The sequence below is a fragment of the Henckelia pumila genome, chromosome 3 (assembly GCF_033568475.1).
Source record: "Henckelia pumila isolate YLH828 chromosome 3, ASM3356847v2, whole genome shotgun sequence".
Classification (NCBI taxonomy): Eukaryota; Viridiplantae; Streptophyta; class Magnoliopsida; order Lamiales; family Gesneriaceae; genus Henckelia; species Henckelia pumila.
The window spans coordinates 18,727,520-18,752,482 of NC_133122.1; the positions used below are offsets into that span (position 1 = coordinate 18,727,520).

The 24,963-nt window shown below is 32.6% G+C and overlaps 2 protein-coding genes across 2 annotated transcripts; both read left to right on the plus strand.

Moving 5' to 3' along the window:
• Nucleotides 1-1,257: 1,257 nt before the first annotated feature.
• Nucleotides 1,258-3,376, plus strand: LOC140893454 (UDP-glycosyltransferase 86A1-like). Its single transcript, XM_073302524.1, has 2 exons — nucleotides 1,258-1,960; nucleotides 2,242-3,376. The coding sequence occupies exons 1-2, from the start codon at nucleotides 1,441-1,443 to the stop codon at nucleotides 3,228-3,230; spliced, it is 1,509 nt and encodes a 502-aa protein (XP_073158625.1). The 5' UTR covers nucleotides 1,258-1,440; the 3' UTR covers nucleotides 3,231-3,376.
• An 861-nt stretch (nucleotides 3,377-4,237) lies between these two features.
• Nucleotides 4,238-9,161, plus strand: LOC140893453 (cell division control protein 48 homolog E). The gene is made up of 9 exons (XM_073302522.1): nucleotides 4,238-4,428; nucleotides 4,512-4,677; nucleotides 5,751-5,979; nucleotides 6,119-6,885; nucleotides 7,034-7,255; nucleotides 7,340-7,411; nucleotides 7,517-7,798; nucleotides 7,886-8,245; nucleotides 8,689-9,161. The coding sequence occupies exons 1-9, from the start codon at nucleotides 4,400-4,402 to the stop codon at nucleotides 8,977-8,979; spliced, it is 2,418 nt and encodes an 805-aa protein (XP_073158623.1). The 5' UTR covers nucleotides 4,238-4,399; the 3' UTR covers nucleotides 8,980-9,161.
• The last annotated feature ends 15,802 nt before the right edge of the window (nucleotides 9,162-24,963 follow it).

A 24,963-nucleotide genomic window follows, 5' to 3' on the forward strand; every position in this document is an offset into this window, starting at 1 on the left:
ACACGAGTCGGACAACTCTTCGGCCTCCAAATCAATGTTTTTGGAACCGGACCGGACCGGCCGGTTCGACCGATTCGACCGAAAACCGGTCGGTTCTCCGGTCCGGACCAACTCCAAAAATCGGAAAACCGGTCCAATCGGTCAAAACCGGTCAAAACCGGTCAAGAACCGGTTGGACCGGTCAAGAACCGGAAAACCGGTTTTCCGAATTTTTTTTATTTATTTTTTTAAAATTTAAGATTTTTTTTTATTTTTAAAACTTTAAATTTATTATTTATATATATATATACATTATTATTTAGAATTTTTACTTTATTTAAAAAATTATTTTAATAATTATTGTTTTTTAAAAATTAAATAATTTATTATTTAAATAATTTATAATTATCATTGTTATTTTGAATATATTTAAATGTTTATTTAGTTTTCAAAATATGTTAAATATATTTTTTTTGTCTATTTATATAATTTTTGAGTTTTTAAAATTTAAAATATATTATTTATTATATTAAATTATATAAACGATTTTCCGGTTCGACCGCCCGGTTAAAACGATCCGACCGGTTGGACCGTTTTTTTCAAGTAAATCGGTTCGATCACCGGTCCAGTTATGAAAACACTGCTCCAAATAGGAACGGCCCTGTCACTCTATTAAATGCACCACAAATATTATAATTATTATATTATTTTTTTCTCTTATAAAAAATGAAATTATCACTATTTTTTAATGTACATAAATCAAATAACAAAATCAGAAGATAAACCAAGAAAATTTTTTGAAACTTTTTTTTACTCAATCACTTATTACAGTTTACATTTTTACACTCTCAGTACATAATAAATGGTTTAGGTATATAGTGTTCATTATTGCTTATAAGCAATATTTTTCAGCCTTTATTTTATTTTTTACAAAATCAATGGTTACCAAATAAAAGTTTACTCTACTTAATATTTATAACAAAATGGTTGAGGGCGTAGAAAATGGATAAACATTTATTATCCGATAATGATAAGATATTTTGCCTGTTAATGCTATATACTACAAATTAAGAAGTGAATGTAAAAAATTGATGGACGGATATTGATATTTGACACAAAAGTCTGAAAGAGAGAAGTAATGGTCCCCATATTTTAAACTTAAAAAGTGAAATAATAAAAAAAAATGTATTTGTTCTGAATATTTATTTAATAATAATAATAATCCACAACCACCAAGTTGCACTTGCAGATGCAGTGGTAGTTAGCCAATAACATTAAAAAAATTAATCAGCCCTTTTCTCCGACAGATGTAAATGCGAAGACACACAGTCCTCAGCCTCAGACACTGCCATTTTCACACACAAAACGCCCACCAAATTCTCCACGCTCCAATATATTTTCCTCCTTTGCATCCTCTCCACCTGAAACCCATATCCCAAATCCACCGTACAACAAGCGAAAATGGCCGGAACCCATCGGAGGCCCCACGCCATAATGATCCCGTACCCGTACCAGGGTCACATCAACCCCTTCGTTTATCTTGCCATGAAGCTGGCGTCTCATGGCTTCACCATCACCTTCGTCAACACGCAATCCGTGCACTACAGGATTTCCAGGGCCCAGCTGCGGACAAACGGCGCCGACATTTTCACCAAAGCCCGGGATTCGGGCCTGGACATCCGCTACGCCACGCTGTCCGACGGGTTTCCTCTCTCGTTCGACAGATCTTCCAACCACGACCAGTTCGTGGAGGGCTTGCTCCACGTTTTCTCCGCTCACGTGGACGAGCTCGTGGCGGATTTGTGCAAGTCTGATCCGCCTCCTACGTGTTTGATTGCGGATACTTTCTACGTTTGGGGCTCGGAGATCGCGCGGAAGCATGATTTGGTCAATGTTTCGTTTTGGACGGAGCCTGCTCTGGTTTTGTCTATGTATTATCATCTGGACCTGCTCAAGGCAAATGGCCACTTCGCCTCCGCCGGTTAGTGCTCTGTTTTTCAATTTTCTTGATTTCCTGTGGGATTTTCATTCTCTTTTTACCTTTAGCTTGTGTCGATTTCCTATGTATTGTATGCCAACTTTGCAAATTGAAATATTGGCAAGCCCAAGATTATGGTTTTTGATGCATCTTGGTCTATCTTGAATTTAGAGGTTGCGAACATTGTGGGTGGAACTAGTGTTGAGAACTTATGCATAAAGATTGAACCTTTTTGTTTGAGATATCAGCCTTCTTGCCTAACTAAAGAATGTGTATTTTTATAGAGAATAGGAAGGACATGATCGATTACATACCCGGAGTTGAGGCGATCAAGCCAACCGATCTCATGTCCTACCTCCAAGCTGCCGACATATGGACGGTGGTGCATCGGGTGATTTACCGAGCATTTGAGGACATAAAGAAAGCTGATATTATAATCTGCAACACTGTTCAAGAACTGGAGTCACAAACACTTTCAGCCCTACACAAGAAACAGCCTACTTATGCTATTGGTCCTATCGTCTCTAGCTTCACAAACCAGACGGTTTCCACGAGCCTGTGGTCCGAGTCAGACTGTACACAGTGGCTAAACTCGAAGCCGGATGGGTCCGTTCTGTATGTCTCATTTGGTAGCCATGCTCACACCATTACTAGACAGGGTATTTGGGAGATAGCTCATGGACTATTAGCAAGTGGGGTGAATTTTTTGTGGGTTGTTAGGCCTGATATTGTGAGCTCCGATGAGATTGATTTTCTCCCAGCTGGATTCGAAAGTGAAATGAAAGGAAAAGGGTTGATTATTCAATGGTGCAGCCAGATTAAAGTCATTTCGCACCGTGCCATTGGAGGTTTTTTATCCCACTGTGGATGGAACTCCGTTCTTGAAAGCATATGGTGCGGCATTCCTTTGATTTGCTTCCCTTTGTTCACGGATCAGTTCACCAACCGCAAGTTGGTCGTCAACGACTGGAGGATCGGGATCAATCTATGCGACAGGGAGACGATCACCCGTGAAGAAGTGGCGGAAAAGATCAAGTATTTGATGAGCCGGACGAGTTCGGAGGAGCTGAGGAAGGCAGTCATGGATGTGAGGAGGACATTGAAAAACGCCTTGCCGAGCGACGGATCGTCGGAGAAAAACTTCAGCTTGTTCATGGAAGAAATCAAGATTCAGACGAAGAAGAAAGGTGGAGCAAGTGTTGAGATTCAGGATCAATCTGCAAAACATGTTTGGGTTCCCAATGGAGTAAATCTTTGTCAGCAAGCTATTTAATTTATGCTTCTGCTGTAACTTAATTTATAGCAAGGTAGTTCTTCCTTTGCAGCTTGTTTTCTTGAATCTTGAAATTATAAATGTATAGGATGATTTTTGCTGCTAAACCTTAGTATAATGAAAAAAAATCATGAAATTAAATTTAACAGACACCCAAATTTCGAGAATCTTGACCTTTCAAATCAAAATAACACTTTCATTTTTCCCCCAAAATGTCAAAATTTCGTGGAGAACATATAAATGGTCAAAATTTGTATATTGTTCACACCTTGCTGTAGCTTGTAGGCATCTTAAAAGTATAATAATATTTTATTATGGTTACATGTTTCGATAATATTTATTGATTTCTATAATTTCCTTAAACATAAATCAAATTTCCATGTATTTTTTGTTTTTCCATCCAATTTTGTGAAATTAGTATTACCAAACCAGAAATGTGCAGGGGTATATGTATGCTAGTTTTTCTTCATCTTCTTAAAAGAAGAATAGTTGAAGTGAGGAAACTAAAAACCTACCGAGATAAAATGAAAGAGAGATCATATCATCGAATCAAAAGTTTCGTGCTTCGTTAAGATGTGTGACATAATATCTTCAAAGTTTTGCATAAAAAAAACTAGTGATTACTTTAACATTGTGGGCATGAGAGATGATATTTTTATAAGATTTGTTTGATAATTTACTAGAATAACATTATATTTTATAATCTAATTATTTTTTTTTTATTTGGATTTTCTTTGATGTGGATAACCAAGAGTTGCCCGTCAATTCAACTCATATGTGAACATTGGGATTAAAAACGATTCAAAAAATATGGGGATTCTTGGCCATATTTCCATATTATTATATTAATTAATATAAGATTAAGGAACATTCTAGAACACAAATAATCTCCAAATTTTAACAAATAATAATAATAATAATTTTTAGATTCAAATTTTTTTATTGTGATTTATTTACAATCCCAGATGTTAATATTCGAATCCGCCGCAACGAAGAAAGCATCGTTAAAAAAAGGCACAAAGCAACGATTTTTATTATTTTTATTTTATTTTACCCTTTTCTTTTTCAACAAGAAATGCTTCTTATAAAATTTGATTGATATTCTCTTGCCCCAGCACAATTTACATAAATCTCTCACCTGCATCAGAGAATTGTTGTTTCAGAACATCATGAGCAATCAAGCCGAATCCTCCGATTCGTAAGTGTTTCTATACATTCTCAGATCTCTTTTTTTTTCCTGGGTTTTGCTGAATTTTTGTGGGATTTTGTTTTTCTGTGCAGAAAAGGTACGAAAAGGGATTTTAGTACAGCGATTCTGGAGAGGAAGAAGGCGCCGAATCGATTAGTGGTTGATGAGGCTATTAATGATGATAATTCTGTGGTGTCGCTTCACCCTGAAACTATGGAAAAGCTTCAGCTTTTCCGCGGAGACACTATCTTGATCAAGGTTTTACATTTTTTTTCACGTGTAGTATTTTGTCGTTGGGATAATTTTGTGGGTTTTGTTGCCTATTCTGCGTTGTCCTTGAATAACTAAGTTTGAGTGAGTGGAAAGAGTAGGAGATTCTGAATTTGGGAATCGTCGCTGGACTAATTCTGAATTCTGTGATTCTGCTACTTGTTTTCGTATTGAAAAATGGCCACAGAGCAAAATTTCTTGGTGTTTGATTAATAATAGCTGTTTTTTTTAAATTATAATTGAGTTGTTGTTCCATGGGCGATGTAGCCAGGAGCCAGGATTTTGTAGGAACTGGGGTTATGAAGTTGAAAAATTTTAGGTGGTGAAATTATGTTTCTCAAGTATATAGTAATAAAAGATTTATGCATACTACCCTGTCATGTGCTCTATCATTGATGATGCTATCCTGTTTTCCAGGTCAAATTATCCTGTGGGTTTTTGTTGATCTCATTTCTTTGTGAAGTATGTGCATAGTTTCTAATAGAATATTATTTTATTATTGCACCTCATACGGTGCTGATATGTCTTTTTATGGAGCTCAGTCATGGAAGCTCAATGGAAAAATTAGATATCACGGTACTGGTAAAAGCTTAAGTAACTCATGAAATAGAACTTTGGAACAACCGATATCAAATGCCGGAAAGTTGGGAATTCATACCTGCAGTTTGAGTTATATCACCAAAAAATAGTCTGGTATGCCTGTTTCTCATACAGGCTGGTAGATCTTTGCAACCTTGAGTTGTGTATTGACTTATTGCTTCGGGCATAATCGCCTAAGTTATTGGTAATGCATTAATAGTGATTTCACTCAACTTTACAAATTGTTGCATATACCATCAGCAACTTAGATTCATTTGCTTTTGTTTTCTCTGTTCTTGTAATTTACAGAGGGACTTGTGTTTTAATTGGTTCTTAAGATGTTATTACGTTAATTTAGTTTCACCATTTCCTATTGCCACTTGGAATCTTAAGAATCCAATGGTTTAGTTATATGATATCTCATGGATTTTATATGCTATTTTAGAGTTTATTCCTAGTTGTTTGTTAAAATTATGATACAGGGTAAGAAAAGGAAGGATACAATTTGCATTGCCCTTGCTGATGATACTTGTGATGAACCAAAGATTCGGATGAACAAGGTTGTGAGAAGCAACCTCAGGGTTAGACTTGGAGATGTGGTTTCTGTCCATCAATGTGCTGATGTGAAATATGGGAAGCGAGTCCACATTCTTCCAGTGGACGATACAATTGAAGGGGTTACAGGAAATCTTTTCGATGCTTACCTTAAACGTAAGTTCATAATGTAGTTAATTTAGGTTTCGTGTATCAGTATGAAATAAATCTGGAAAATATCCAAATTCAGAAGTTACCTTTCTTTTTTTCCTTATTTTCTGGTTAGTATTTCTAACTTTTCCTATCGTACATGCAGCATACTTCCTTGAAGCATACCGACCGGTAAGGAAAGGCGACCTGTTTCTTGTGAGGGGAGGGATGAGAAGTGTGGAGTTTAAGATCATTGAGTCTGATCCTTCAGAGTACTGTGTTGTTGCCCCGGATACTGAAATATTCTGTGAGGGAGAGCCAGTAAAAAGGGAGGATGAGGATCGTCTGGATGAGGTTGGCTATGACGATGTTGGCGGTGTTCGCAAACAGATGGCTCAAATCCGTGAGTTGGTTGAGCTGCCACTTAGGCACCCACAGCTTTTTAAATCAATTGGTGTCAAGCCTCCAAAAGGAATACTGCTTTATGGACCTCCGGGATCTGGAAAAACCTTAATAGCCCGAGCTGTGGCAAACGAAACCGGTGCTTTCTTCTTTTGTATCAATGGACCGGAAATAATGTCTAAATTAGCTGGAGAAAGTGAAAGCAATCTAAGGAAGGCATTTGAGGAAGCTGAGAAGAATGCTCCGTCCATCATCTTTATCGATGAAATTGATTCAATCGCCCCCAAGAGAGAGAAAACACATGGAGAGGTTGAGAGAAGGATAGTCTCCCAACTCCTAACGTTGATGGATGGACTCAAATCCCGTGCCCATGTTATTGTAATTGGTGCCACAAACCGCCCCAATAGCATCGATGCTGCCCTGAGGAGGTTCGGGAGATTTGATCGGGAAATAGACATTGGTGTTCCTGATGAAGTTGGGCGTCTTGAAGTACTTCGTATCCACACAAAGAACATGAAGCTTGCTGAAGATGTAAAACTCAAAATTTCTATCTCTTTATTGAATTAAACCCATCAGTACTTATCAAAGCTTTTGTTCTCAATCATCTGAACTCTTAATGATTTTTTGCTACTTTATCGCACATTTTGTTCTGCCAATCTAACCTCTGATGATGTTGCAGGTTGATTTGGAAAAAATTTCCAAGAACACACATGGCTATGTTGGTGCCGACCTGGCTGCTCTATGCACTGAGGCTGCCCTTCAATGCATCAGGGAGAAGATGGACGTGATTGACTTGGAGGACGATTCCATTGATGCAGAAATACTGAATTCCATGGCTGTTACTAATGAACATTTTGAGACCGCTCTCGGAACTAGCAATCCTTCGGCTCTACGTGAAACAGTATGTGTAACTCCTATTGAACCTTGTTTGTTGAATTTTTCATCTCGATCAACATCTTAATTAATGCATCACTGAGGGTTGTAGGTGGTTGAAGTTCCTAATGTTAGCTGGGAAGATATTGGAGGCCTCGAAAATGTCAAACGTGAACTCCAAGAGGTATATGTATTTCAATATATCGATGTCCTTTCTGTTGATTTTCTATTTCTACAATGCTGGAAGTTGTAATTCATTCTTTGATGAATGGACCGATTTTTCTTGCAGACTGTTCAATATCCAGTGGAGCATCCTGAGAAGTTCGAAAAATTTGGCATGTCACCTTCTAAGGGGGTTCTTTTTTACGGACCTCCTGGATGTGGAAAGACTTTGTTGGCCAAGGCCATTGCCAATGAATGTCAGGCCAATTTTATCAGCGTCAAGGGTCCTGAATTGCTTACAATGTGGTTCGGAGAGAGTGAGGCCAATGTCAGAGAAATCTTTGACAAGGCTCGTCAATCTGCTCCTTGTGTCCTATTTTTCGATGAATTGGACTCAATTGCAACTCAGGTTCTTTTATCTTTCAATGTGTATCTGCAATATCCATGCTGAATGCTTTTTTATATCTCACCAAGTTCGATTCTTTTTTTCTTTCAGAGAGGAAGTAGCGTAGGAGATGCTGGTGGTGCTGCTGATCGAGTACTGAATCAACTTCTTACTGAAATGGATGGTATGAATGCCAAGAAAACGGTTTTCATTATTGGTGCCACCAACAGGCCAGATATTATTGATCCCGCACTGCTTCGTCCTGGCCGTCTTGATCAGTTGATTTACATCCCTCTTCCTGATGAGGACTCACGCCACCAAATCTTCAAAGCATGCTTAAGAAAGTCACCTATTTCAAAAGATGTGGACTTAAGAGCCCTTGCTAAGTACACTCAAGGGTTTAGTGGTGCCGACATCACAGAAATATGCCAACGTGCATGCAAATATGCTATCAGAGAGAACATTGAAAAGGTTTGTCTTTTCCAGTTGCTTTGCATACTCAATAGTCATTACGCGTAACATTTCATTACTTCTAAGTTATCTTTATAATCATGTGTTGCTACAAGCCTACAATTGCATATGAAATCCTGTTTGTGCCAACAATTCAAATGTGGCAAATTAACTGCTTGTACATTTAAGAAAATTTGAGTTACTTATTTATTATTAGTCGTAAAATCAATGTTCATGTATTTGATTTCTATGAGTAACAAGGTGAACCAATTACAAGAATTTCCCTTACTGTTGTACTTGTGTGTTGACTGCACGTGTGGGCAAATGATTGAATCATGTTCTTTATATCGGTATATAATTTGAAAAAATTTGTATTGTGGCCTTTAAATCAGCTATAGTTTTTTATATATAATAGTTTATATTTGTCAGATACAGAATTTTGAATCTTGAGTTTGCCATTTCAGGATATTGAAAGAGAGAGAAGAAGAAGCGAGAATCCGGAGGCCATGGAGGAGGACCTCGAAGACGAGGTGGCTGAGATAAAGGCAGCACATTTTGAGGAATCAATGAAGTATGCGAGGAGGAGTGTGAGCGATGCTGACATTCGCAAGTACCAGTCATTTGCTCAGACATTGCAGCAGTCGAGAGGATTTGGTACTGAATTCCGGTTTACTGAGAACAGCAGTGGCGTTGCTGCATCGGATCCTTTTGCATCTTCCGCTGGTGCAGCTGATGAAGATGATCTTTATAGTTAGGTTGTCTTCTTGAGTTTTCAATCAAAATCTTGTTTTATGTCAAGGGATTTCGTTAAGTTGATCGATTCTCGAACCTGTCAATTTGATGTCTGTTAGAAGTTTATAATGTACTGTTTTGTATTCTGTTATATTGTTGGTGTCATTATTCAAATTCTTATAATGCAGATACGCCTAATTTTCAATTTCTTTTTTACTACTACATATTCATCAATTGCATACATATAATTAGTATTCCTTGGAGTTGGAAAACGATATTTGTTTACAAACTTATTATAGAAATAGTCTTTCTATAATACATCTGTTTGCGAGTATATTATCGGACGGAATAGTCTATAACATATTTTTATTAATTAATTAATAATTGACTAAAATAAGAATTTATGAATAATATTTTTAAAGTATGTATTTTTAAACGAAATTTTTTACTTGTTTTCCTCAATTTAGATTCTAAAGTTAAAGATTTATCAATACATGTGGAGTTTATTATTTTTCATTGGACTCCATATATATTCATAAATTTCCACCATTATTAAATGCATTATCAAGACAGTGTCTATACACGTAGAATAAAATCTTCCCGATTTTTAAACAGAAGATGTATGATTTTAGATTATTTAAGCGGGCATACACCATTCATGCTCCATTATTTAACATTAATGGTATATGAATGCCTATAAATGAAGTATTTGAGGTCTAAGCAAACATTTCATAGAACAAAAATATACCATTCGCAGAACGGTTCATGCTACCTCTCGGGCAGTGTCCAAAGTCATCCGAGATGTTCACCCGAATATCACGGAGAAAAAAAAAATTGGGCCCCTAAATCTAGCTCATGAGCACAAGTGCACAACCCATAAGCTAGCATTGACTAAATCACCATCTGCATAGATTCAAACCAAGAAAGAAATTATTATTATTATAATTTTTTTTTAAAAAAAAAAAAGAGAGAAGCAAAATGTACTAATTATTCCATGGATTCCATGGTTGGAGACCATGCCCGTCACTTTTTTTTCGCATATTATGTTCATGCAAGTTAAGAAACATGATTTTGAGGAAATTTAACAAAATAAATAGTTTTATTTTTAATTTCGTCTTCCAAACAAAATGTATAATGATTAAAAAATATATATATTTAACCCCCAATACTTAACTTCTAATGGTCCATAAATAATACTTACCTAAATTCTTGAAAATTCAAAATATTTTTCTAAGTTCAAGCGTGTCGTAACTCGTAACTCGTACGTGTCTCCTTTTTCTAAAAATTATATTTGACCCAATATTGAAACGAATGAATCAATAATTTGCGTTGGAAAGTGATAAGGGGCTCGACTAAAATCTTGAAATGAATATCGAGAGAGGGGGGCCATTTATTTTTTGTTAGTAAAGGCCAAATATGAATATGGTACAAACAAGAACCAAACTTCCCATTACCAATATACATCAAGAATTAGACAAAAATAGGAATTAGTCACATGCAACTTTTAACAGAGGAATTGGGTGTGTTACCATGGATATGAGAGCACATTTAAATGGTCATATAAACAAAAAGTACAGTAAATTTGACTCGGAACAATATTTTGTGTCATATCTTAATTAAAGCGAGTAAGTCAGTCAAGTTTCACGTAAATAACTCAATCAAAATTCGACTCGAACTTGATTTGATTGAGCTCGAACACGAATGGAGATCGGGTATTAATTATGTATACTTGAGTTGCTCGTGAGCTACTCCGATGCGTGTGTGTATATATATATATATATATATATATATATATATATATATATATATATATATATATATATATAGTTTTGCTATGCTGCCCACCAACCGTGCCAACTTCTGTGCCCATCATGTGCAATAGTTGAGTATTTTATACATGGTGGGCACAGAGGTTGACACGGTTGGTGGGTAGCATAGCAAAACTTTATATATATATATATATATAATTTATTTGTTTAGAGTTATGTAATATAAACATTACAATGAATTACTTTTATTTTTCGAGTTGAAGCTCGAGTTAATATATAGCAAATAGCAAAGATAGAATCTTTGACAACCAATATCATTATGTACAATGTTTACTAGTGGTTTTTTTGTTCTACTAGAATTAGATAGAAGGTATATTATATATAATATTATGTAGGGGATTAATTAATTCTGAGTCATGCTACAGACACAATAAGATCGATTTGTACAACAATTCTAATCATAAAATTAAAATTCAATACAAAAATTTTATTTATCAAAATCTCATGATAAATATAATATAATATCTTTTGATATAATAGCAAAATCTCATGATATAATGTTGTAAACATATATATTTATTGTACCTGTAGCATTATTAATTGATTTAAGAGATTGATACAACTATATAACTTCAAAAACTAGTAATTAATTTAATGTTTGAACAATCGAAAAATTATACTTTTATCTTGTAACCGTCCAGTTTTTGATAATATGTTTTGGTCAATTTATGATCTTAATCCATTAACTTAAAATTGGTTGATTTTAGTACTTTTCCATTTGAGTTATGACAATGAAGATTGGAAAAACTATAAGTTATATGACTAAAATTAAGAAGCGAATTGACTAATAATATGATCAAAATGAAAACCAAATTACAAGATCAATAGTACGATCTAGCTTGAGTTTTCAAGCAACATATATATATATATATATATATATATATATATATATATTCACTGAAAACTCAGAAAGAACTCCAAGATCATACAATAAACTAAACTGTTTATATTTATATCATATGGATACAAACTTAACTTTAATCTCCTTAAAGTACTTTTGCACACCAAATATATCTTCAAGTGAGGTCTCATTTCTCTCTGTCGTGCCAACACACGAGCATCGTGATGCAACGCCAGATTATGTAAAATTTCACCTTCTGCTTCTTCGCGAAATGGCTACCCTTATGCCCAAACAACTTGCATGAGACTAATACAGTTGAATATTCTGTTTCCTCTCCACTTTCTTTCATCTTTGTCGATTCTGGTTTTTTAAAGGAAATTAAGGTTGTATGTTTTCGATCTTGGTGGGTATTTTTGGGTTATCGAAGGAGAAATTTTTTTTTTTTTTTTAAAAAAGAAGGTTTTTAATATCAGGTTTGGTTATAAGGGAGTGGAGGAAGGCGAATTATATATTATATTTGAGACTTTAGGATTTAAAGGGCTTTTGATTTCTTGATTTGGGAAATCTTGGACAAGTACGTTTTAAAGATAACAACCGTTGAGCCACATTTTTTTAAGTTATTGAATAGTAATAAAAAGTGTCACACTGCTTCAATAAGATGTAATTTACCGACAATCGTGCAAAGTACGACTATGTGTGACGTGGTATCATTATTATAACGTGATGAAACAATAGTAAAATGTTGGTTTTCACTTGTTTAAAAAAAAAAAATTTGGGTTTTGCACTCGCGACACCGTCCAAGTTCTGAGTTTGAGATGAAATTTGCATCGTCCGGTCGTATGAAACCTTCTCACAAGATAATTTTGTAAAACAGATCATCGACTTGACACGTATCGTGTAAAAATATTATTTTTATGTTAAAAATTTTAATTTAATATTAAATATAATCTTGATTAACTATCTTTTCTTTTGAGTGAGAAATATATACTTTATATAATAAATAAGGGACGAAAGATATGAAGTACCCCACCCGAATCTTTACCCTTTGTATATCTAAGTTCCTATTTCTTTAAGAAAATTGCAAATTTTGTTATATTAGTGATTTTGAGTTTCTATAATGTCAAGATTGAGTCTTACTCTTATATATATATTTCAATTTTTTGTAATGTTAATCTTTTTTTAATTTTTTTCTTTTTTAAATAGTATTAAGATAATCGTGTAAGCGTCAATTCAATGTCACACCAACACCGCGTCAAATAAAGAAACGAAGTAAAATAATAATAATAATAATAATAATAATAAAGAAAAGCAAATTAAATACAGTGAACTACACAATAATTGGAAAAGAAATAAGAATTAATATAAAGAACCAAAAATGATATTTTTCCATATTTACAACTACAAGCAATTTTTGGTAGACGAACACATGTCGATTAGATGGGCCTTGACCCACAAGTGTGCGAATGTTGATTCATTAGCCTAATAATTGATCTTCCTTGCCCTAAAAAAAAAAAAAATTGATCTTCCTTCTTATTGTCCTCGGGTCCATCATTTTTGTCCAAACATTGGTTTCAAATTCAAAGAATTACACTTATTTAGATATTACTATTAAAAGTGATCACGTGCGATACACGTGATAACATTTTTTATTTTCGATTAATGTTGTTAAATTAATTAATGAGATTATAAGAAATTAAAGTGTAGTTAATTAATGATTTTTATGATATTTAATCAACAGTAAAATAATATAATATAATATGTACAACATGTATTATAAAATGAGTGCGAACAATCTTTGTTCAAAGATTTTATGTGTTATAAATCTAATTGAATCTATAGTTGTTGCAAACCATGGTTGTAATAAATATTATAATTTTGTATAAATTAGACATTGAGAAAAATATATAATTTGATGTCATGACATATTTAATAAAAAATATAATAATACATAGTATTAAAAAAAAATTTAGCATTGATGATTATGTGAAGGAAAAAAAAAGATAATGCATTACATTACTGCTTCTTTTTTTCGTTTATATAACCATAGTTTATTTAATTGACACAATATTGATATTGATGCATATGCAATTATTACAATATCTCGGGTTTTCTATCATTTTGTTAATTAATTTTAAGTAATTATGACATGCTTTGTATTATGAATTCATCTATTTTTATAACATGTATGTATGTTTTGAATCGATATAATTTATTCTGTATTTGTTAATAAGTGATAATCAAATTAAATTAAATATTGATTTTGTAATTAATTTTCATCTTATTTGTTGATTACTTATTTGTGACTATTGATTTATGAAAAAAATTTAAATAATGCATTCTAAACCTTAATTTAAATTATTGTGTCACATATTTTTTTTATTTTATATTTTGGAATTTTCTCTTTTTTACGATTTTTTCATTTACCATCTGTTTTTTATTCTCTGTGAAAGAATCAATATTCTCCTCATATTTAAGGGAAAATTGCTTTTTTCGTCCGTTATATTTACCCTTCTGCGATTTTAGTCCGTTATGTAGTCAACTTTCAGTCTTAGTCCTTTACATTTTATTTTTTGGCGATTTTCGTCCGATTGTGGCCGGAAAATTCAAACTTGCCGAAAATTGATGATTTGGAATCTGAGTTCGCCTACGTGGAATAAAAAATTGGGGATATTACCTACATGGCTTAAGACTATTTTTCACCTATTTATATTGGGTTCCAAATCATCAATAACATAATAAAATTAAAAAAACAAAAAAAAAAAAATAATTATTATTAAATTAAAAAAAGAAACAATATCGGTCACTTTTCAAAATACATCATAATTCTCCCACACTTGCCGATACTTTCTCAAAAGTAAAAACCCTTCTTCTACATCGAATTATCGAGGAAAATGTTGAGACCATAGATTCTTGTGAAGAAATTGAGGTGAAATGCATATTCGACCGATAGATAAACTCAATTTAGCACCACCTAAGTACGGTATGTCATATTCCATCTTTTGTTTTTTTTTTCTGTTCATAAAGAAAAAAATTTGGTGGTCCCTTCCAAATGGTTGAGAAAATGGTTGAATAATATCGAATAGTGGTGGTCCCTTCCAAATGGTTGAGAAAGGGACAAAATAATGAAAAAAAATATTTCCACATGTTTGCACTCAACCGAAAAGGGATGAAAATTTTTCAATCTTGTTTCTTATGTGGATTTTTTTTTGTTTTATTTTTTTCACGGCAACTAAGAAATGTGTATTATTTTGTTTTTGTTTGTTAATTGGCAGATGAAAATAGCAGATTTCTCACACTTGGTATTCATTACGGAGGTAAATTCAATCTGGGCGAAGTTCATGCGTATGTAGGTGGTTTTCTGTGTAAGTTCGACTTTTATGAGTTTGATATGCTGGTGTTAGAATACCTTAAGAAGTTGGTTGAAAAAGATGGTGTAAAACAACCGATGAGGGTGTTCACTGATGTTAATCCTGGTGGTTTTAAATGGATATATGATGACAATGATTTGGTTAGTATTTGTGAAAAAAAGCTTAAAACTACCAGGGAAATTAACTTGTACATCGAAGAAGAAAGATTATTCTGTCCATATGTACCTACTGAGGTTTCAATCAAACAATTGGAAGAAAAAAATGATGACATTGGTAGGGTAGATAAGGAGGATGAGTGTGAGAGTGAAGGTGAGTATGATATGATAAATGAGGTGGAAAAAGATACTAGTGGGAGGGGGCTGGAGGATACTATAGATGATGACAGTGATGATTTTAATGAAAGTAATTATGAAGAAAAAACTGATGTTAATGAAGAAGTTGGAGATGATGAGTTGTTCAATTTGAATGTCGACAATGATTGTGAGTGGCAGGGAAATGGTAATGAACTTGAAATTGAAACTAATGATTATTGTGATAATCATTCCGGAGATGAAGACCTCAATAGAAGTGAAGATGACTTTGCAAGTGTTAAAGAATCTGGAGATGAAAGTGAAGGTGAGAAATATCCAGTTTTCAATCCAGTATCACTGTTTAACCCTACTTTTGAAATTGGGATGATCTTCAGCACCAAAACTGAGCTAAGGCATGCAGTACACTCACATGCTATAATGACAAAAAGGAGCATAAACATCTCAAAAAATGACAAAGACAGGATACATGCAAAGTGTGAAAATAAAGAGTGTGGGTGGAAACTTCATGCATTGAGACTTACTGATGAGTGCACATTTCAAATCAAGAAGTATGTCCCAACTCACACTTGCTCGGTAAGTTTTCGGGTAAAAAATCTAAAGTCCAGTTGGTTGTCTAGGAAATATGTGAACAAATTTAGATCAGATCCTAAAAGAAATGTTAAGGGGTTTAGGGTCGATGTCATTCAAGATATCAAATGTGGTGTATCTGATTGGCAAGCTTATAGGGCAAAATCAAAAGCTATTAACATTCTTGAAGGGTTGCCCGAAGAACAATATTCTTTGCTTTGGGATTTTGCAGATGAAGTTAAAAGAACAAATCCTGGAAGTACTGTGATAATAGGCACCGACAATTCTGATGGTGAAAACAGATTTGATAGGTTTTACTTGTGTTTGCATGCGTTAAAAGAGGGATTTCATGTTGGATGCAGGCCTTTTATTGGGGTGGATGGATGTCATTTGAAGAGTTCCAACGGGGGAGTGATATTGACTGCCGTGTCTATTGATCCCAATAATAACATATACCCCATTGCATTTTCTGTAGTGAAAACTGAAAATTTTGATACATGGGAATGGTTTCTAAATCTGCTGAAGCTAGATTTAAATATTGAGAAAGATTATGAGTGGACATTCATGTCTGATAAGCAAAAAGGCCTGATCCAAGCATTTAATAATGTGTTCCCAAATGCTGAACATAGGTTTTGTGTAAGGCATCTGCATTCAAACTTCAAAAATGCTGGTTTTAAAGGTCAGGCATTTAAGACTGCATTGTGGAATTGTGCTGGAGCCACAACAGTGAATGAATTTGGTCGGAAAATGAAACAGTTGCGAGATCTTAATGAAAAAGCGAGTGATTGGTTCAATGATAAACCACCTCATCACTGGAGTAGATCACACTTCACTGCCAATTGCAGATGTGACATGCTATTGAACAATGGTTGTGAATCATTCAATAGCAATATATTAGAGGCAAGAGATAGGCCTATTGTGTCAATGTGCGAGTGGATATTTGAATATTTGATGAAAAGGATGCAGTTAAATAGGGACAAGGCTGTCAAGTGGAAAGGAAAATTCTGCCCTAAAATTCAAAAAATTATAGACAAAAACATGGAGAAGTTTGGGGACTGCATTCCCATTAAGTCAGATGATTCTCATTATCAAATATACTGCTCTGATGGGGCAAAGTACAGTGTGGACTTGAAAAATGGGACTTGTGGTTGTAGGAGATGGGATCTTAGTGGAATACCATGCAATCATGTTCTGTGTACCATTGCTTCTGAGGGATTGGATTATGGTAATTATGTGCACAATTGTTACAACATAGACACATACAAATTGGTATATGCTCCAGTAATTATACCCTTAAATGGTAGGAGTGAATGGAGAAAAACTGGTGGCATTCCTTTACTGCCACCTATTGTTGGAAGGCCTGTTGGGAGGCCAAAACAGACTAGGAGAAGGGAGCCAGATGAACCTGAAGTAAAATTTAAGAAAAGATCTCGAGGCAAGGAAAAATTGACAGATAATCCACATGCAATGAAAAAGATGCAAAAGACAGTTAAGTGCAGCTTATGCGGAGTTTCAAGGCACAACAAGGCATCATGCCCTTCAAAAAATCGATTGTCAATCCCAACTGGGGCTGAACGTGTTGGTGAATCACAAGAACTATTAAGTCAGCTAACACAAGAAATGGTAGTCGATAAACCCTCTGGATCACAGGTGACATAGTGCATTAAATTTTTACCTCACGTGTTTAATTATTCTTTATGTTAATATATTTATTTTCTAACAAACTCAGGTGAGAAGCTGGGAAACTCATTGTCCAAAAAATGTTGTCAAGAGACAAGATAATATTTCAGTAAGTAATAATATTTACTTAAACACTGCATATTTAACACTTTCATATTTACAATGGTACAGGGAAATTTCAACTGGAAGGAACCAAGCTCCGACACAAATAATAAATCCAAACTTACTTCAAAAACTACTGGTGTAAGTATACTAAATTATTTTTTAATTAATCTCATTGTCTCATTTTTATCGACATTAATTTTTTTATCATCACAGTTCAAACACGATAATATCATGGCAACGACAACATCATCGCTTCCTATACCAAATCCAACAATGTTTGAGCAGTTGCAACAATGCCAAATGACAACACACTCTGTTAATATCAGGGCACCTGCACCTTTCATTGGGGGCTGTCACATCCAAAGTATTGAAAAGTGCATCACGAAACCTTGCCTAGCTCCTAAGCCAATCATGACTGAAGGTGGAAAAAAATATGTTACTATGTCCAACCTAGTTTCAGCACTCTCCCAAATCAAAGATGCAAAGGTTAAAAAAGGCAAGGGAAAGATGCATTCAAAATGACTATTGTGTTTTAAAACTGGATTTTTTGATTTCAATGTCTTGGAGGCATTTTGGCGAATATGGTTTTGTATCTAATAGTTAGTAGAACTTGACCTCTGTGTTGGAGCATTTTGATAGATTTGGATGGGCATTTGCTCCATTTGGTTTGGTATTTACAGTTGGTGAAAACAATTTCATATTTTGTGGATTCGTCACTTTGTTATGAGATGAATTTTATGGATTTTAAGTTATATTAATCCAGTTTTTTATGGGATGACTGATGACTTTTATGGTTTGACATTTGTTGCATTTGGTTTGGCATTTGCTTCATTTCTATTTCGTTTCTGTATATGTATTTTCTTTATGGTTCTTGTGTTTAGGGATGTAAACGAGCCGAGCCGAGCCGAACAGTATCAGGCTCGGGCTCGGCTCGTTTGGTATATGTGGAGGCTCGGGCTCGGCTCGAGCTCCAGCCGAGCTTTTGTAATAAAGCTCGGCTCGGCTCGTTTATTGAATTTGTAAGCTCGGGCTCGGGCTCGAGCTCGGCTCATTTATCATATGAAACGAACCTGGCTCGAGTTTGGCTCGTTAAACGAGCTCGTTTTCAAGCTCGTTGGCTCGTTTAACTGGCTCGTTAAGCAAGCTCATATTATGGCTCGAGTTTGGCTCGTTAAACGAGCTCGTTTTCAAGCTCGTCGGCTCGTTTAACTGGCTCGTTAAGCAAGCTCGTATTTTGGCTCTTTAAGTGGGCTTGGGCTCGGCTCGAGCTCGTTTTCGAGCTCGTCAAGCTTAAATATAAAATATAAATCTCTATATAAACTAAAATTAAATTTTTCTTAAAAAAATAAAAATGACAAACATAAATAAAACTATAAAATTAATTATCAAATGTATGTCATATGCAACAGTCCACTATAACGATACACAATAACAATATAACATCATTACATTGTACATATATATAAAACCCAAATTAGAAAAACCATTAGAAAAGTGCAAACTGCATCTCCAATAAAAATTAAATACATCCTGCAACCAACATTCTTCGCAACATCATCTCTAATAAAAATTAAAAATCATCATGCAATATAAAAAATAAAGTTAGTATCACAAAGTAATATAAGCAAGCAGAAAACTGAATGTGACGACCATTTTTTAAAATACGTTTGTAATTTTAATTAGTTGTTATAAATATCGGTAATTTTAATTAGTTGTTATAATTATCGGTAATTTTAAATTACGACACGTTTATAATTTTGTATGTATCTAACGTATCGGTAATTATTATAATTATGAAAAACAATTTCTGAAAATAAGTTGTTGTTTTTAAAGAGTTATTCCATTCGCAAATGATGTATTAAGTCGTTGTCTGCAACTAAATTTTTGAAAATATTAAATTAAGTTTTGAAAATATTTTAACAAAAACTTCAGCCTACCACAAATTTATGGACACCTATATGGTGACATAGTTTTAAAACATCATTCTACATAATAATTCTAATGATCACATATAAACATCATATTATTTAACAAGAGTGAATTCATAGTTTTAACTTTTAAGTTTTAATCATAATAAAATTTGGTTTTATAATTTGTTTGATAATTGATAAGCTTATTTTTATTACCTATACCAATGAAATGATATTATTATTCCACAAATTCTTTTAATTATATATAATGATTTAATTATACCAATGTGTGATATGATTTATATCATAATCTTTTCATCTCAATTATATATACCTAATTTTTTCTTCTCATAGATAATAATATCATTAAAAGAAAATGTATAAAATGAATGAAAAAAATTATTCTTGTATTTTCATGGCTATATACATGCATGTATTTTTGTAAACAAAATTACTAAATACAATATAAATTATAAACCTATATACCCTCCATTTGATTAGGGTTGTATTATTTTGTTAATATAACCCGAAGTATGTCATAAAATTATAATCTAAAATAAAAAAAATATTATTTAATATTAAAATTTAAGATATTTTGTGTTCTACCTTAAACTTTTACTTGACAATCATAGACACCTAGTTGGTCAACAACTCATGTAACAATAATTGATTGAATGTACAAAGTGTTACATCAGTTGTTGTTCATGTAAGTTCTTAAGATTGTTGTCCGTACGATACCAAATTTATATATAAATATATATATATATATATATATATATATATAATTATTACTAAAACGTAATTACCAATAAAAGAAATAAACATAATCAAATATATGTTTTTTGGTTCAAAATTTGATATAATATTGTCACTATTTTTTATTTTAACAAGTTTTTATGTGCAAAAATATTCACAAACGATATAGATGCATAATAATGTATCTATTTTTTCTATAAAAATTTTAAATTTGATTAATGTTATCATTATTTTTTAATTACACTTAACTTTTTTGTATCCATATATATGTGAAAATATCCATAAATTCTATCTGTAATGAAATTATGAATTTGGTTTCACAATTTGAAATTTGATCGAATATTAAACTAATTTTTTATTTCAGTTAATTTTGTGTCTCCATATCGTGAACATTTATATAAATGAAATATATGCTAATATAAAAATTTTATTTCATATTTGATTATATGTTATCACTTATCAGCAATTTTCTATTTATTACAATATACTAATTTTTGTTTTAAAATTGAAAATTTGATATGATGTTATCACAATTTTAATTTCAAACAAATGTTTCGTATGCATATATATGTAAAAACAATATTAATAATTTTTACAATAATATTTTAAAAACAAATAAATTTATTATATCATATCAATACTTTGATATAAATTTCAAATACAAATCAAAATTTTATTATTTAAAAAAACAAGTTTTTTCTAGGAATATTTAATTTAATTTTTAAAATATTATAGATTTAAATACTCAATAAGCATATAAATAACTAAACCAGCCGAGTTCGAGAAACTATATAAATTAATATATTTTCACAAGAAAAAAAAATGAGTCGAGCCCGATCCAGAACCTGAGCTCAAGCTGACGAGCCACTAAACGATCCAATCCCAAGTCCAAGCCCGAGCTCGCAAGCCACTAAACGAGCCGAGCTCGAGTCCGATCTGACGAGCCACTAAACGAGCCGAGCTAACAAGCCATTAAACGAGCCATTAAACGAGCCATTAAACGAGCCGAGCCCAATCCCGAGCTAACGAGCCACCTAAACGAGCCGAGCTCGAGCTCGAGCTTCCGAGCCTATTAACGAACATGTTCGCGAGCTAACGAGCCGAACATCCTTAAGATCGGGCTCGGCTCATTAAAATTTTCAAGCTCAAAATTAAGCTCGGGCTCGGCTCAATAAGCTTAACGAACGAGCCCGAACGAGCTTTTTCACGAGCCGAGCTCCGAATAGCTCGCGAACAGTTCGGTTCATTTACATTCCTACTTGTGTTGTATATTTTACTATTTTTTATGGTAAAATATGGCTTAAATTGAGGCCATTCTCTGGTCCTCATATTCTCTTTTATAAGTTTTGCAAGCTTTTGCCTTACCACTCTAGCTTTCTTGATTTTGGCCAACACCAGTATCTTTTGTTAGGACTCCCACTATCATTAGTCTCTTTCTGATTTTTTTCCACATGCAACTCTTTAAATGACTTACAAAATGCAAAAATGATTCCTCATGACATAACTCCAGTGGTCTTAATTAAGTACACTCCAAACACACGTAATGGACAACAAAATAGTCAATGATCAACATCTATCATCAAATAGAATAGAGCATTCATGGATTCTTGAAAAAGACATTTTCTTCATTCAATGATAACAACACATCTCTCATATTTCAATTTAGTTCTCATACAAACACTTGCATTCTTACACAAACATATTTCACGTAATACTAAACCAATCAAATTAAAAAAAAACAGCAACCATGAAACAAGAAGAAACAACTTCAATTTTTGGTTCTTCTTCACCATCTCCTTATTTGCATCTTCCAATGTTTGTACTTTCCGCTTTAAAGCTGGAATGATAGTCATAGATCTTGAATACATAGGTGGGTCATTCCAAGAAAAAAAATTGCAGCCACTACTCTGTGTTGTAGAAGAAAAGACATGAGATGAAACTCAATCCAAAAATCGACCAAAATAAAACAGAAAAATTTAAGAAAAAAATCACCTTCCAATCTTGACACCCATGAAATCTGCGGCCTGGGTTGTCATTTGTCCAAGAAGTTCTCAGTTGCGCTCTCTTTCCACAATTGCAAAAAATTAACATAGATCCAGAAACAGAAGACATGAGATAGGTGCAGAAACAAGAAATGCGAAAAAAAATCAATTTTCTAAACACGATTTTCAGCCCAGATCTTCTGTTTTGGAGGGTATGAAATAATACATTTTGGAGTGGTAGATTTTTTGTAATTTTTTTGACCGAGTAGGATAATTAATTGAAGTAGTTGGAGGGAATGAGATACAATTTCCCTCCATGTTTGGTATTTTATGATGTGGAAGCAGAATAGGAACCCAATATAAATAGGTGGAAAATAGTCTTAAGCCATGTAGGTAATATCCCCAATTTTTTATTCCACGTAGGCGAACTCAGATTCCAAATCATCAATTTTCGGCGAGTTTGAATTTTCCGGCCACAATTGGACGAAAATCGCCAAAAAATAAAATGTAAAGGACTAAGACTGAAAGTTGACTACATAACGGACTAAAATCGCAGAAGAGTAAATATAACGGACGAAAAAAGCAATTTTCCCCATATTTAATAGCAATTCTTGTTATGATGTCTCCATCAATCATTTGTATTTTTTATAGTTATTATTTTATTTTTTTGTTGGACGACCTATTTTTTATACTAAACATATTTATTTGCAAAAATAACAATAATTTCATCATTCTCAATTGCATTCTGCTATGTGATTTTATTTTATTACTTATATGTCAATATCGTTAATGATCGATGTACTTGTTGAACACTCTTTTTTCTTTTTAATTTCTTGGTTTTCAAAATATGCTGATCTCATTTTGCTAACAATACTTTCGTTGTTGAAATTTTTGATTGAGTTTTGAATTACAAATGTTAACACTTCATTTTATTTCAACTTTTTTGTCTATTTTGAGAGTAAATGCATATTATTCTTTATTTGGTGTATCTAAATGCTTGTGGTATATTGAAGTGTTATCGTCTTATATATGAAAGCGATTTTATTAATAATTGCTAATCATTATATATTATTTGTAAGAAAAAAATTATTAATATACTTTATGATGGACCGAATCGATATAATATTCAACGCTTCAACAATTAAAAAATTTGCTACATTTTCGAACAATGTTACTGTTGCAGTTTCAATGTCATCATTTGTTATCATCGTTTTTCTATATTTATATTAACAGTTTAAGATAAGACATTTCAATAACTCATGTAAACTTATAAATATAATGTTTAAATATATTATTACATTGACATAATATTAATATCAAAGTTTATCCATTTATTACAGCTCATGTTTTCCATTGTTTTGTTGGTTAATCTTGAACAATTACTGCATGCTTCGTTTATTGGATTTGTCTTATATTTTTTTATTTCATGTATGTATGTCTTGAAGCAATATAATTTATTATATATTTGTTAATAAGTATAAATAAAATTAAATCATGATTTTGTAATTTTCTGTGTCATGTTTTATAAATGTCATTTATAAAATATTTGATCAAATGATAAAATATTCAAAATTTAGCCGGTGAAATGATAAAAATAAATTAAAATATTAAATAATATTGTACATTTTGTAGATTATTCATCTGATTGAGAATTTGTATCAAGATATTTTTTTTGAATATTTAATTTGATGTGAGACGTATCATCCATAGTTCTTCTAGATTTTTTTCCGAAGTTATAGCCCGTAGTAGATTGATTAACATAGATATATTTATAGACTTTAATAGTTAAATTAAGGAAATAATATCAATCTTATAATTTTTTTAAAATTAATTGAAGATATTCATACCATATATTTGTTGTTGTTTTTTTTCCATGAAGGAGGGATTTGTGAACGTCGTTTTTGTTTAGAGCTGAACCTTTTCTACTATTAGTCATAAGAAGAAGTAGTGAGTAATGTTAATAACTAATTTTTGTAAATATTATTTACACAAATTTATAAAATTTACCACCAAAACATGTATCTTTAAATTACAGAAAGCTATAATCGATTTATCCATCTCCATCTCTTGCAAAAATATTCAATCGTTAATTGCAAGATCATCTAAAAAATAATCGTTATAGTTTTTAGCCTTTATTATAAGGAAAAAATAGTTAATTTTTTAAATTTCAATGTTTAAATTTTCTATTTTTAGTCATAAGGAGAAATAGCGAGTAATGCTAATGAATATTTTTTGTAAATATTTATTTATAAAAAATTAAAATTTTACCTTCAAAACATGTCATTCTAAGTTTCATAAAGCTATAATAGATTTATCTATCTCCAACTCTTTTAAAAATATTCTTTCGTTAATTTCAAAATATCTCATAAAATAATTGTTATAGTTTTTAGTTTTTATGAGGAGGAAAAATAGTTAACTTTTTAAAATTTTAACTTTTTACATATATGATATGTGTGTGTTGGTGTGTTTTTTATTTATTATTTTGGATAAACTTGACTCCACTTGAATTGATTTATTTCAATATCAGTGTGTACTTTAATTAGTACTAGCAAAAAAACACACACGTGGTCACCCTCCATGGATCTGATTGATATTGCTAGTTTGGTAGAAAAATAAAAATCTCAGATAAAGAAGAACCCACGATTTTAGTGGGAAGCG